The sequence below is a fragment of the Crinia signifera genome, chromosome 12 (assembly GCF_055691185.1).
Source record: "Crinia signifera chromosome 12, ASM5569118v1, whole genome shotgun sequence".
Lineage (NCBI taxonomy): Eukaryota > Metazoa > Chordata > Amphibia > Anura > Myobatrachidae > Crinia > Crinia signifera.
Window position 1 is genome coordinate 10,036,044 of NC_139228.1, and position 15,526 is coordinate 10,051,569.

At 47.0% G+C, this 15,526-nt stretch overlaps 1 protein-coding gene across 1 annotated transcript in view; it reads right to left on the bottom strand.

Moving 5' to 3' along the window:
• The window catches only part of LOC146050297 (uncharacterized), a 67,808-nt gene that overhangs the window by 32,260 nt on the left and 20,022 nt on the right, over window positions 1–15,526 (bottom strand). Inside the window, exons 10-13 of the mRNA XM_083167224.1 lie at window positions 12,678–12,753; window positions 11,717–11,936; window positions 4,132–4,292; window positions 1,407–1,584 (exon numbers count right to left, since the gene is read on the bottom strand). Of these exons, the coding sequence (XP_083023350.1) occupies window positions 1,407–1,584; window positions 4,132–4,292; window positions 11,717–11,936; window positions 12,678–12,753 (635 nt within the window). The remainder of the gene's footprint in view (window positions 1–1,406; window positions 1,585–4,131; window positions 4,293–11,716; window positions 11,937–12,677; window positions 12,754–15,526) is intronic.

Here is a 15,526-nt window from a genome sequence, read left to right on the forward strand (position 1 = left end):
GGTCCCCGAAACGTTGGATATTGGTTTTTGAATACACACGTTGAAAAGTTCCTGCTGAGTGCCGCTGTTGTGAGTTCTTTCTACTATTCACTGTATCCGGAAGGCACCCAGGCAGCTGTACCCCGTTGGGTGAGTGCCAGGCCGCCAAACCCAATTTATATATATATATATATATGTATATATATATGGACTGCAAAGGTGTAAAGCCCTAAACTGATCCTTGTGATCTACCAACAGTCCATGTTTTCCTGGCCACCTGTGGGTTCAAGGTTTGCAATGCATTAGTTCTGATCATTAACAGTCAGTCAGCTGAGTTTATTAAGCGTAACCTTGTTTTCTCGGATTTTTAGTCTATTCCGAACTATTAGGTGACCGATCGTTAAGAAAAATTGTTTCTGTCATTTTTAGTTTGTTTCTAGTTTTAGGATTAATTTAGCGGTTTTAAAATATGACGATGTAAGCATTATATAAGGCACATTGGGGCAGATGTAGTAAGCCTTAACAAGAGATAAGTGCAAGGGTGATAAGGAGAGATAAAGGACCAGCCAATCACCTCCTTACTGACTCTCACTGACTTTTTTCGAACACAGGCTGTAACATGGCAGTTAGCAGGTGATTAGCTGGATGTTTATCTCTTTATCACCCTTGCATTTATCTCTTGTTAAGGCTTAATACATCTGCCCCAATGTCTCTTCCATACTGTTTATATCATAATTAGTCATCTCGTAGTTCTGTGGTGATATTATTGGTTCTTGGCCTCAATTAACTATGCATTAAATAATTGTGTAAACCGTGGTGACGTATCATAGACTCATAGAGCCTGCGTCGGGTGCAGGGTGATGCCGGGGGGTGCAGCGGAGCAGTGATTTATGTCTGCGAGTCTCTCCCATACATGAATTAGTCACAGGCGTAACTGCAGCACCGTTTATAGTATCAGATTTGTTGCCTATAGCAACATCCCATCTGAAATCGAACTCCCATCTTAGTAACTTCCCCCCCCTTCAGAATCAGGACCATAAACTACAGCACAGGGTACTTTATACCTTCTATAATTCACCTGGACTTTATACTTCATTATACAAGTTCAAGAAAATTAGAATATTATTTGAGTTCTGACAAATTGAGATGAAGCCGATGATTTATTACTTTAACATAGTCATATGTTTTGTGTCACATAAGTAAAATAATATAAAATAACATTCCAGCAAGTCATTGTCTTGCAGCTGTTAGCACGGACCACACAGCTTATAGGATCAAAATACAACATATGGTGGTTGGAGCAGAAATGGACATCAACGTTTTAGGTGAGTCCATGTAATAGGGCGGTTGCGATGTAACTTGGTACTGTATTGGAACACATCTACGTACAACAAGAGTCTGCTATAGAGAGACAGCAATGTTGTTACCTGCGTGACTGATCTCCTCCAGCACCGCCAGTAGATTAGGATCTGAGCTGCCAGTCTTTAGAGCGTAGAGACTTTCCAAAAACCCTATCACAGCTTCTCGTCCGCCAAGCAAAACGTCTTCCACCAATTTCACCGAAAACGTGAAGGCGCCGAGGTCTTTTCTCATTCGTACATAGCGCTAAAACACAAATGAAGTCATTGGATAAGGTACTCATATAGTTGAAGCCTATCTGCTGCTCAGCAAGAGCGTTCTCACCATGAGACAAGGAGAAGGCCTTGTCTTCAGTGTGGTGGACCCTCGCCTCCAATTATTTCTTCAGAGCAAAGTGAATGAAGCAACTTTGCAAATGATTTTTATTGCGCAATAATTATCCTCCTAGGATTCGGGGCCCATGTTTGCCAGTGTTGAACCTCATTGTTAAAGATGACCCTTGACACGTAGCCGATATATAGTTTCCTACGATAAGGCTGATCCCTACTTAGGATCTCTTTCAGAAGCTATAAAACTTGTCTTGATTGGTTGGAGCAGTAGTTCCCAAACTCCCTAACGGCCCAGGTTACAAGGATAGCTATGCTTAAGCACAGGTTACTTAATCAGTACCTATTTTGTTTTAATTTAGCTATCTGTGTTCAAGCATGGCTATCTTTGATACCTTGAATGATTGGGTGCCTGGAGGAGACCACTGGTTTGGAGGCTTTGGTAGCTGATGTGCCTGGATGCTGTCAGCTACTATGATTTGTCTTTTGATTATTTATAATTTAAAGTTTCTTGTAGGAGCATAGGCGAATCTAGGGGGTGGTCCGGGGGTGCACAGGACCACCCATTAGCCCATTTTGTAGCTGAGGGATGGGGCTTTCCAACGAGCCCAGGCCCGTGTCTCTAGCCCCCTGGGAACCGGAGATACTGCCAGGCAAATCTGGAACATTTTCCCTATAGCAGGACAGGCCAACCTGTGGCTCTCCAGATGTTGTGAAACTAAAAATCCCAGCATGCCTTGCCACAGTTTTAACACTCCCTTATAGCAAAACTGTGGCAAGGCATGATGGGAGTTGTAGTTTGACAACATCTGGAGAGCCACAGGTTGGCCAGGCATACCCTATAGGATAACATGGGACCCGCTAATTCCGACCCCCACGCAGTTCAACGGCTGCCAGTTCCCCCTTCGGCATCACTGAAGCTCAAGGTTGATCTCAGTCTAACCCAAATCGCTGGGCCTTCAATCTGATACCAGTCTGGATCCATATGGGTTAATTGGTTCCAGGGATATTGAGGTTAAACCATTTTTTTTTTTTCATTTCTTAAATGTAATTTCATGACTGTTTATGTTCTTTGAGGGCAGATTTCTCTGGAACCAAACAGCCCAGTTTCACAGGACTAAAATCATTCAAAGCCAACTCAAAAGTTCTTCAATATGATACCGGTCTCATGTAAATGGCTCAGTTGGTTCTGAAGATATAGCTGGTTGGTTAAAGGGGAGTAGGGAGAGGGGAGTGGTTGTCTCCCCCTCACACCAGAAAATGCAGGGACTAGGCTGGTCAGGTGTATAAGGGGTCAGTCTGGGAATGTCCCTGCATGAACCTGGGACCATATTCCCGGGTAAATCCTGCTCTGCGCTGCACTCTGCTCCTCTCCCCATAGAAGCAGCTGCACCGCTCTCCATCTCTCCCTGCAGCAGCAGCGAAGGCTCATATAAAAATTAACAGTAAGTGACACTTTTGGGGGCATTGCTTAAGGGAAGCTACAAGTGGCGGTATGTTGGGGCATTACGCATAATGTGTGGCTTAATGTGTAAGGGGCATTACGGTGTGCAGCATCATGTGTAAGGGGCATTATGTGTGCAGCATCATGTGTAAGGGGCATTATGTGTGCAGCATCATGTGTAAGGGGCATTATGTGTGCAGCATCATGTGTAAGGGGCATTATGTGTGCAGCATCATGTGTAAGGGGCATTATGTGTGCAGCATCATGTGTAAGGGACATTATGTGTGCAGCATCATGTGTAATGGGTACTATGGTGTGCGGCATCATGTGTAATGGGTACTATAGTGTGTGGCATCATGTGTAATCGGTACTATGGTGTGTTGCATCATGTGTAATGGGTACTATGGTACCATCAAGCAAGAACCCCCTAGCAATATGCACGTAGGTAAGCAGTGCTTATGTGGCACATATGTAATGGGCATTACGGTTTGTTATATAGTATGTAATGGGCATCATGATGTGTGGCACAATGTGTAATTGGCATTACGGCGTGTGGCTTTATGTGTAATGGGTATTACGGAGTTTGCTAAAATGTGTAATGGGCATTACTGTGTATGGTCTAAAGCAGTGGTAGCCAACCCTATCCCTCAAGAGCTACCAACAGTGCACATTTTCCAGACAACCTAGCTGCTGCACAGCTGCACTCATTACTCACTGAAACATTTTAAAAGATCCACAGGTGGAGCTAATTAGCTCACTTGTGATTCTGTGAGGAGACCTGCAAAACATGCACTGTTGGTAGCTCTCGAGGACCAGGGTTGGCTACCCCAGGTCTAAAGTCTAAAGTGTAATACCACACCCCTTTTTGTGATACCACGCCTCCTTCCCATGAGGCCACACCCCCTTTTTGCCGCGCAAAGCTCCCCCTGCTGTTAAGTCCAGATCTAGGACCACCCATTACCATAATTCTAGATTCGCCTATGTGTAGGAGTATAGGAAAACATACATAATAATGTTTCATACCTCTACTTCAAGTGTAGTCCGAGCCTTGAGTTCACTCAGAAGGGACTGAGCATGCACGGACTCCACAATGTAGACCAGATCATTCCGGATATACTCGTATATCATCCTCAGAGCGGAATTGTGGAGGTTACGCAGCCTCTGGCTGAACTGACAGACTTCACCTGAATAATGGAGGAGATGGACATTTATCCATTATCGTAGCCGAGACGGACATTTACCCATTGTCGTAGCCATGAAGCAGTGGGTACAAAGGACAGAGATAAGACTTCTTGTTGTAATATTCTGTAATACTTACTTTCCATGTTTGCCGCTCAAAAGGATTCAGTAACATTGGTCAAGGATGGGTTCCAAGGATCTATGTAAAGTATAAAAAGTATTGAATAGTATCTGTCCACTGTAGCATTTTTTACGGGATGCAGTCAAAATCCCGACGGTCAAAATCCCGACAGGGTCATAATACCGACAAGGACAAAATACTGACACTTAAAATACCGACAAGGACAAAATCCAGACATTTAAAATCCTGACAAGGTCAAAATACCGACATATAGAATGTACAGGTGAAACAGTCTACATGACTTTGGGTCGACAGGTCGCGAGGTCAACATGGGTTTTTTCACTGTTTTTTGACCCGACATGTGCCGACAGGCGGTATTTCATACCCTACCATCCACTAGGGCGTGGTGGGAGAATAAAATAGTGTGAAGAGCGCAGCGAGGCACCGTGCCCGAAGCATGGCGAGCGAAGCGAGGGGCTGCGGTTCACTTCCAACTGTGTCCATGTCGACTGTGTCGACATTCGGGTAAAAAAAAACTGAAAAAACCCATGTCGACCTCGCGACCTGTCATCCCAAAGTCATGTAGACTGTTTCATCTGTACATTCTATATGATTAGTAGAGCCAGCCCTGATCACTCTGCCACCTGTACAGACGTTTCATCATGTAGGTCATTGAGAATCACAGAGCTCTGGTGCTCTCACTTGAGTGCACAGAAAATACACAATCTCTGGGCTACCGTAAGAGCAGCATAAATGCGTCTCCCGCGATTGAAGTGAGCTCCCCATATGATAACGGTATGGTCACCTTATGTTCTGTTTTTTTTTTTTTTTAAATTGCTGTTCAAAAGAATTGAAACAAAGCCATTTTGGGGCTTTTCACAGTTATTTATCTTAAGAAATGGTTATTGTAATATTTAGGGATAAATGTGTATAGAAATAGTGTAATAGTAGTAAGAATAAGACTACCAATAACTGTGACCCATCCAGTCACCTGAAGAGTGAGAAACGCACAGAAAGACGTCATTATAGGGGTAATATATATATGTTATTACTAAGAAGCTGATACAGCGGTGTACTGTTGTGAGATAACGTTCTAACCCTGGAAATACACAACTAATATAATTACTCTTCAATGTTTAATTGTGGCCCAACCCCCACATCTCTAATCCACACACTGCAGCAGAGAGCAGCAGGTCAGGAGCACTTTGACGCGTTTCGCCATGTGCCCAACATTTCCCACCAGGACCTTTCCGTGCACTCCCGGGGGATGGGTGATGGTGGCAGAGCCATGTCGGCTTGAAAAACACGTGAAAAACTCATGTTGACATTTTGACTGTCAACTTCCCATTGTCAACTTAATGCTTGTGTCGACCTTCCATGTCAACCTTCTGTGGTCAATCCAATGCATGTCAACATAATATAAGTCGACCCAATGACCCATACCCCTTAATAAGATATAATGATATCATGGCCTGCTTCATGTTTGCAAGTAAAGCAAAGAAACCGTGTAACTTTTATCAGTACTCTTTACCTACACTAGCACGGCGCCCACGATGTCCATCGCGGTCATCGGGGGTAAAAAATCATAGGAAACAACGTTAAATGGGCCACAGAGCCCTAATAGTGCCCCTGAAGTCTGAAATGGCCCCCACAATTGTTAACGCCACCCCACGATCAACGTGAACCTGAAGCGTGGCGAGCGCAGCGAGCCCGCGAGGGGCAGCGGTACACGTCCTCCGACCTTTTCATACCCCCACTATCCACGTCGGCGTGGAGTTGAGAATAGAATAGTGTGGCGAGCGCAGTGAGCCACCGAGCCCGAAGCGTGGCGAGCGCAGCGGATACCTGTGAAGCCCGCGAAGGGACGCGTTTACCTGTGAAGGTATCCGCGTGCGCTCGCCACGCTTCGGGCTCGGTGGCTCACTGCGCTCGCCACACTATTCTATTCTCAACTCCACGCCGACGTGGATAGTGGGGGTATGAAAAGGTCGGAGGACGTGTACCGCTGCCCCTCGCGGGCTCGCTGCGCTCGCCACGCTTCGGGTTCACGTTGATCGTGGGGTGGCGTTAACAATTGTGGGGGCCATTTCAGACTTCAGGGGCACTATTAGGGCTCTGTGGCCCATTTAACATTGTTTCCTATGGAAAAATCGCGGGCATTGAGGCATTGAACAGTAAAATCGCGTCCAATCACACTTTTAACATTGATCCCTATGGGAAATCGCGGGCATCGCGTCGCACCCGTTTTTTAGTGCATTTGATGGCCGCGATGGGCGCCGTGCTAGGTAAAGAGTACCCTTTTATCTGGGTCATACCATGTTGCCAGGCGATGGGGGGGGCACATACATTTATATGATTTCTGTGCAGGGTAAATACTGGCTGCATTTGCATGTAGCCCACAAATATTAGACAGCTTTATTTTTACACTGCAAGTTAGATTTCAGCTTGACCGCCCCCCCCCCTCTTACGCCCTCTGCACCTGTTACATCTGCCCCAGCTGCAGCGCAGCATGGTGTTATACCCAGGTGCTTTCTCTTTTGCATTACTTACAGACATGAATCTGGCCCATGGTGCAGCGCTCACTAACACAGACAGGGTACAACACGAAGCCACAATTGCGTTACTTACCAGTGTCCGCATCACGCATTCAGTAACACGGGAAGACGGGACAGATCTCTTCTGTATGTCACGTGGGATCCTCCTCCCTGGGCCACACACTCGTTATCTGTATATGATACGAACCGGCGAGTTCTCGGGCTGGCTCAGGAATCTCCCTCTATGCTTAAAGCGGCGATTTGTCAGAGAAGAGATCTTCATTTGTCAATAAAATCATCCTTATAGAGAACATTAGTCACCGGCCTGAACCTTATGTAGTCCCCAACATGTCCTAAAGATGGGTCTGTGCCGCCCAGGGACTGGTAACAGTCTCACACTGTGTTCTCTGTAATAGTGCCTGCTTCCAACACTCGCCGATAGAGATAGGGGTTTATGGCCGACAGTGATGGACTTTGCCATGATAGCAGTCTGTCTAATCCTCCGCCTGTAAGCGGCCAATGGGACTGGGAAGAGGTAATAACCAGCTAATGATATCAGCACGGGACCGTGCAGCAGTGCCCAGGTGGGGGAATAGATATACCTGCGATCCTGGCTAACTGTAATCAGTCTGTCACTGATGAAGAGATATTACCAGCTGCAGAAATAAATGTGCACTACTTACAGTGCACTACTTATCACTACAGCTGGAATTACCCCATAGAAGCCTCCCCCACTCACACTCACATCTTATAAGGGCCCACTCACCACAGAAGGTGAAACGGTGTGAGCCTTACCATCCCTGTGTGCCCAGCACACAACTCGTTGGGCTGGACATCCAGCCACATTCCCCTATCCCTCACCCTAACACCCATTACCCCACCCATCCTTCATGTTTGTATGCAGTTAATACATCCATGCAATGTTCCAATAAATGTATTGAAGCATTAACACCTGTGTACATCCATTCCTTAGCACCATCTGCACATATATCCCTACAGCAGCTGGTGAACAAGATAGTGTATGGGCACATCATTACTATAGTCAGTGCGCTGATCATTCTAAAATTACCTAAGGCTCTCACCTGTGCCATTAGTGTGGGGTCTCTTGTGTGCTGGCACCTTCTCATCAGCGTTGGCAGCCGTTGCAGGGGTGGGGCACATGACGGCAGTGCAGCCACTTCCCACACCGCAATATTTTTGCTTTAAAAAAGGGAAGAAAATCAAAAATGGTCCAAGCGGCTAGCCCCATAGCAGTTGCTTCCCCTACACCCTCTATAGCTATGTTACTGCAGTACAGGGCACTGACACAGTAGGGAACAGCCAGGACAGGGAACTGGCACAGTAGGGAACAGCCAGAGTAGGGAACTGGCACAGTGGGGAACAGCCAGGACAGGGAACTGGCACAGTAGGGAACAGCCAGAACAGGGAAATGGCACAGTAGGGAACAGCCAGGACAGGGAACTGGCACAGTAGGGAACAGCCAGGACAGGGAACTGGCACAGTAGGGAACAGCCAGGACAGGGTACTGGCACAGTAGGGAACAGCCAGGACATGGAACTGGCACAGTAGGGAACCGCCAGGACAGGGAAATGGCACAGTGGGTAACAGCCAGGACAGGGAAATGGCACAGTGGGGAACAGCCAGGACAGGGAACTGGCACAGTGGGGAACAGCCAGAACAGGGAAATGGCACAGTAGGGAACAGCCATGACAGGGTACTGGCACAGTAGGGAACAGCCAGAACAGGGAAATGGCACAGTAGGGAACAGCCAGGACAGGGTACTGGCACAGTAGGGAACAGCCAGGACAGGGTACTGGCACAGTAGGGAACAGCCAGGACAGGGTACTGACACAGTAGGGAACAGACAGGACGGTACTGGCACAGTAGGGAACAGACAGGACAGGGTACTGGCACAGTAGGGAACAGACAGGACAGAGTACTGGCACAGTAGGGTACAGACAGGACAGGGTACCGGCACAGTAGGGTACAGACAGGATGGTACTGGCACAGTAGGGAACAGACAGGACAGGGTACTGACACAGTAGGGTACAGACAGGATGGTACTGGCACAGTAGGGAACAGACAGGACAGGGAACTGGCACAGTAGGGAACAGCCAGGACAGGGTACTGGCACAGTAGGGAACAGACAGGACAGGGTACTGGCACAGTAGGGAACAGACAGGACAGGGTACTGACACAGTAGGGTACAGACAGGACGGTACTGGCACAGTAGGGAACAAATGATGCCATTAACAGACATATCGTTGGTACACACAGGCTGATCAATTGATCGCCCAGTGGAGCGAATAAACATGCGCATTATATGCTGTGTGCATGAGCGAAGTCCCCCTGTGCAAGATAATTGCCAGGTGAAGGGTGTTTGTAGTTGGCACTCTGGCGGTTTCTGGGAGTGCCACCTGAAAAACGCATGCGGATACCGGCCATTGGGAGGGGAGGGAGGTCCGCAGACATCAGCAGCGGGTCGATCTGCCCACATCCATCTCAGTTCCAAGTAATTCTTGGATTACGTGGCTCTGCACGTGGCTGGATGTGCACGGGGTGTGGGGGTTTGGGGTGTGTGTGTTAATTTGATGGTGAATGATTTCAAATGGATTTCTCCCTCTATGCACAGCTGCGGTGCCATCCACAGCGGTGCACAGGGAGGGAAATCACTCCAGAGGGGAAACAAACAAAACAACAAAAAAAGAATCATTGTGAATTAGTCATGCCTTAAGGTGGAGATTGTGGTACAGGCCAATGTAACTGAAGGTAGGATTACATGCATGTCTAAGACAGAGTAATGCAAGCAGCGGCATCCAAGTACACGGGCCCAATTCAGACTCTCTCTGCACATGTTACATCTGCCAACCTGCAGTGCAACATGGCTTTGCCCATTTTGAGATGAGGTGCAGTGTATATCAGGGCTGTGTGTAATGTAGTGTGTCAGTGTAGTGTGAAGGCTGCACCTCAGAGCTATAAAACACAACCAACACATGCACGAACTATGTCTTATGAACCAAATGTAACACAGCTTTTATTGATGAGGCGAAACGGCCGTCACAGCCAACTATTACTGAAGCAATAGGAATTATTAACTAATCCCAACAATGCCATTTCCATCAGCCCGTGTGTGGACCTTTGGCTCCTGGCTCATCAGTTCTGAGTCTGTGGATTCTGTGTATCCTCAGTAGCATCAGTGGGTAAGACGGCCAGGATGAATGTCCACATAAATATTCCATAGCTCCTTCTTTATTCCAGAACCAATTCTTCCCTTGCTCTTTTATATTATTTTGTGATACGGTTTGGGAAAAAGGAAAGGAACCCAATATGGGGCCAAATGTAACAGTCCGCTATCTACCAGAGCTGGCGCAATTCTAACAAGATTGTCAATAGATTGCAAAATATCAGTACGGATAAGTTTAACACATGGCCATGCTCCAAAATGGCATTCTTAAGGAGGCGTGGTCTACCAGCTGTGAGGCCACCTACCTTTTCATATTGGTACACTGACCAAAAGACTAACATTATCTTTAATATCAGTGGCTAACAAATGAGTGCTGTCAATTTGATCTGACTGATGCAGCATAACCTTTACCCTATCCCAAGTGCCTTGTCCCACCTGTCCCCTTCCACAGCCTATCCCTAGAGGTCCCCCCTGCAGCATAACCCGAACCCTATCCCAAGTGCCTCGTCACAGCTGTCCCCTTCCACAGCCTATCCCTAGAGGTCCCTCCTGCAGCATAACCCTACCCCTATCCCAAGGGCCTCGTCCCAGCTGTCCCCTTCCACAGCCTATCCCTAGAGGTCCCCCCTGCGGCAAAACCCTAACCCTATCCCAAGTGCCTCGTCCCAGCTGTCCCCTTCCACAGCCTATCCCTAGAGGTCCCCATCCTGCAGCATAACCCTACCCCTATCCCAAGTGCCTAACCCCCAACACCTAGAACTGACCTTAAACTTGAGAAACTAGACAAGGTGGTTGGATTGGATGTCCAGCAGGCTGCAGTAGAAGTTGGGCTGGTTGTTAAATGTAGAACTAGTTCTGGTCAAGGAAGTGGTAGTTAAGCCATAAATGGAGCAGTACCACATAGTGGTGTGTCACCTTTTATAGAGGGCAGATTGGTTACTTTCTCTCCAAGAGCCATTACACCGGAGTCAAACCAGAGTGGGTGATAGCAATGGTAATATGGTCCCATGCAAACAACCAAGACTGTATACCACTGATCACAAGGGAGGTAGAGTCACTGAATCATCCACAGCAGAGAGGTTGGGGTGCCTTTATCATGGCCAGACAGTGACCTTGGCTAGTATACCAGAGAGGAATAAGGGCATGTTGTCTGTCAGGTATAGACCATAATCTGCACTCAGATATTATCTTTCTGTTCAGCTGAATTGATTTCACTGTTACAATAGTTGTAAAATGTAGAAAAATCGCTGCAATGGGCCATTTGTATCATATCAGTATATTCCTTTGATTAATATTTATCTATGATTTATTTATCTAGTTGAAGCTTTTTGCCTTGTTCGTGCCACCTAACACCAGGTTCCTTCTCTTATGGTCCCACCAAGTCACACACAGACGGCAAGCTGTGAGGGTTCTGTACCCTTGGGGGCATAGTGGGGTCTCTCTGGGGGGGGGATGCAGAATGTGGGGTCATTCCTCCCTCACAATGAGAGGGGGCACTTCTGTGTTGCTTATTGGGGCAGATGGTAAATCGTGGTATGTAAGATTGGAAATGTTTGGAGTTGCTGTATCTGGTAGGACACAGCTGCGTACGGCCGTTGACTGTCCTGTTGTTATTTGTCATCACAGACTTCCATTTGAAGCAGTAACAAATGAGTATTACAATCTGCAATAATATCACCATGGTGATGTACAGAACAATGTACATAAGAATAGATGTCTTCAGCACAGTATGTTTGGAGGTTTTGCGCTCATCTCTGGAAGTTTCATTTATATTGAAGATCTCTGCTGCGTTCCTCTGGATACCCAGTCCCTGATAGGTTGATTAGAAAGTCACGTTTCCACAGGACCATTAGTGACTGTCACTTTATTAAACCAATAAAGATTCATTTGTGTTCAATAAGGTAAATTTTTTAGTGAAACGGACGTCGGCAATGGCAGAGTCACGCGGAACCTGGCAAGTTACACGTGCCAAGTGTCTCGCACCACATGGTCTATTGAGATAAGATGTATGAGGATACATCTGTAAATAATAATAAGCAACAACATTTTTAGAGAGCGTGGTATCATCATAAATAGGACCTGGCCTCGGGCCTCCCAGGACCCTGCCTCGAGTCTCCCAGGACTTGACTAAACGTAGTGCTTCTAGGGCCTTCATGTAATTTTCCTGCTGGTTATCTGATCCCAGCTAGGCTGTAGTAAATCATATACCTGTGCCAGTATTTATGTCAGGGGCATTTGTCTGGAATGCTTTTGAATATTCTCATAATGAAAAAGAGAGAAATAAAGACTCATTGACATTACAATTTAAACATAACCTGTAATTTACATTCATATGGAGCTTTAGATGCAGTCAGCCTTATATTGCCCTGTATGGGGGTAGCAGGGACTGGACATGGCAGCCGTTCACTGACACAAATGCAAGGAAGCATCACTGTTCAAAGCATCTTCATAATTACTCATCAGTGATAGGAAGCTCTTATGTTCAATGTCACTGTGACACAGACGGATCCATGGCCGGGATCTGGCATCTCAGCATCTATCCAGAAATAACTTTCATACCCGGTTTTCTGGACTCCAGACTTTTCAAATATTTTTCTTTTTCCTTAGAGAAGTAATTTACATCAATCCTGTAGCGAGAAACAGAGTGATTACTGATTATCACGTGGTAGTATCAGGTAAGATTGCAGCTCCCCCTTTGGATTCGAGAACTGAATGGGAGCCAAATGCAAGGTTTGCTGCAGGTAACGACAACCATTTCAATGATGAATTTCATTATGGGCTGTGGGGGTTATGCCTAATATAGTGATGTTTTCACTTATCTAAGACAACTACTAAATGCTGCAGTTGGATCCACAGGCAAAGCTGCAAAAATCTCAACATGGTCAACCCTGCCTGGAGTATAGCAAACCGCATGGCCACATCCATCCTACATCTCAAATATTGGTACAGTGGTTTGCAAATTTCCAGGAATCATGTACGCATCCCAGCATGCCCTGCAACAGTTTTAGCATGGCCAAATAGCAAAACTGTAGCAGGGCATGCTGGGATTTGTAGTTCATCAACAGCTGGAGGGCCGGAGGTTCCCAACACCGCCCTAGAGTATCAGCACTTGTTTCGCATGGCACTCCCAATCTAAAAGTTTATTCATATGGACACATACAGTATGTGCTCTCCTCAGCATAGCATCCAATGATAAGAGATTCTGGGGGATATACAATTAGCGCTGCAATTTTTTGTGCCCATTTTTTTTTTCTCCCTATCCAAATGTTTTTCTTTTTGTATAACAGTCAAAAACACAATGTGGTTACGTCTGTCTTAAGTCAATTCAGTGGTGTTTTTTTTTTTAGGGCGCACTCCCCACTGGGCGAGTTTTTTCTGGGGAGCGCTCCTTAAAAAAATCCCACCAATGTAACCCCCGGGTCTGGGCAGCTCCGCTGAACGGACCATCAGCCGCTACCTAGCCCTGCCCCCGGAAACCCGGCCATGTGCGGCGTGACGTTACAAGGTCACACCGCACACAGCCAGGGGAGGGAGGCAGGGCCGGGCAGCAGGAGCCAGGCAGCCGCTAAAGCTGAGAGCGGCGCTGATTAGGGATGGCCATCGATGGCAAAAGTGCACCTGGCCATCGATAGTGCAATGGATGACCATAGATATTTTTACATATCGATGGTCATCCATTTCCTTTGAAAAATTGGCATGTGGGCCAATCGAAATACCGGGGCTTCATGGGTGCTAGGGGGTGGAGCTATGCTCCGTGTCCCGGCACCCTTGATGAAAAAATTAAAACCAAAACTATTCATTAAAGCTTGACATCGATGGTGGGTTGGACATCGGACATAAACCATTGATGATTTCTAATCATCTATGGCCATCCCTAGCGCTGATCTCTGCGCTCAGTTCAGCGGCGCTGCACGGCAGGAGGGAGCGCAAGCAATGGCATTCCTGAGACTTTTTTTTCCGGGTTTGCCAGTCTGCGCACAGGAGCATAACCCAGAAAATTCTCGGGAGTGCCACTGCAGGGGTTAAAGCATTTGTTTTCATAGGGAAATACACATTTGCTATTAGTTTTGAATGCTTTGGAATACAGAAGATAAAGTTTTGCTTCTCGTGTATGAGAGAAGTCATGGTGGATGGTAATATGGATACACAAGCAATAAAGCATGCATCTATTAGCGTCAGCTGTGGATCCACCATCGGCCAATCAGAAGCCTTTCTTCCGTCCTGGCCAACATGCATCTGCACCAGCCCTCAGACACTGGCAATAGAATATGGCATCGGCAGACATGCATGCGCCTAGGTGTGGGTCTATATCTGTTTGCAGATACACCATAACTGAACACCCCATCCTTTCAGCCACCCCGCCTCTCCATACACATAACATTACACGGGTATGGGTAAAACCAGAACCGGACAGAACCACGGAACGCCGGACCGGACCAGACCAACTCCATTCATCAATTTCTGTCATTCCGGAGCTTCTAGTGTCAGGCCGGGGGGGTGTTCTCAGGGCTGGTGCAAGGTTTTTGGGCACCCTAGGCAAAACATCTGCCTACTGCGCCCCCTCCCCACCCCCTCTGCACCAGTTACCCACTTTTAGTGGTAACATCTATTGTGAATAATGCAGGATAATACATAAATACAATGAGGGCACCCGCATTGGCTTCAGCAAAGTGTCTATATAAGTCTGATGTTTTGGTTTAGTGAATGACTGAAATCCCAGACCACTGTATGATACAGAAGTTGCCTTGTTGAAGCCCGTGTGAGCAACACCTGTTATCAAATCTCAGAAAATTGCAGATTGCAATTTTCGGAGATCAGCACAAACACTATTGCATTTTAAGTACATCGTGTGGCAATAACCTGTTGGGGGCAGCGATGGACCTTTGGGGGGCAGGCCAGGGCATATTCAGTTAGTGACCTGAACAACGTAGACGCGTGAAGTGCCCCAGAGGCTGCATGACATCACACACACATGCTGCGACCAAGAACATGATCAGGGGGCATTCAGTCTGTGCGAGCGCTTCATTGTGGGGCAAAGAGCTCGCACTTTAGCGATGTGCCAGGTGGGCGGGCTTGTCCTGTACTGGGCAAGATATATTTTTAATTTGGCACTCCTTAAATTGCTATATGTCCCCCCTCCCATCTCCCAGATAGAATGCTGGGAGATAGTGACATAGGGCAGAGGTAGAGGGTAAGGCAATGGGTGACAGTGAGAGGGCAATGGGTGTAGCCAGGGAATGGGACACAGAAAGTGGGTGATGCCAGGGGTAAGCAGTAGGGGAAGTAGAGGAGGATGGTGAGAAGCAGTCAGTGACAGGTAGAGATAGTAGGAAATGGAGAGGCAGTGGGTTAGTGGGAGAGGCAAAGGGTGATGGTAGAGAGGGACAGGGAGAGACAGAG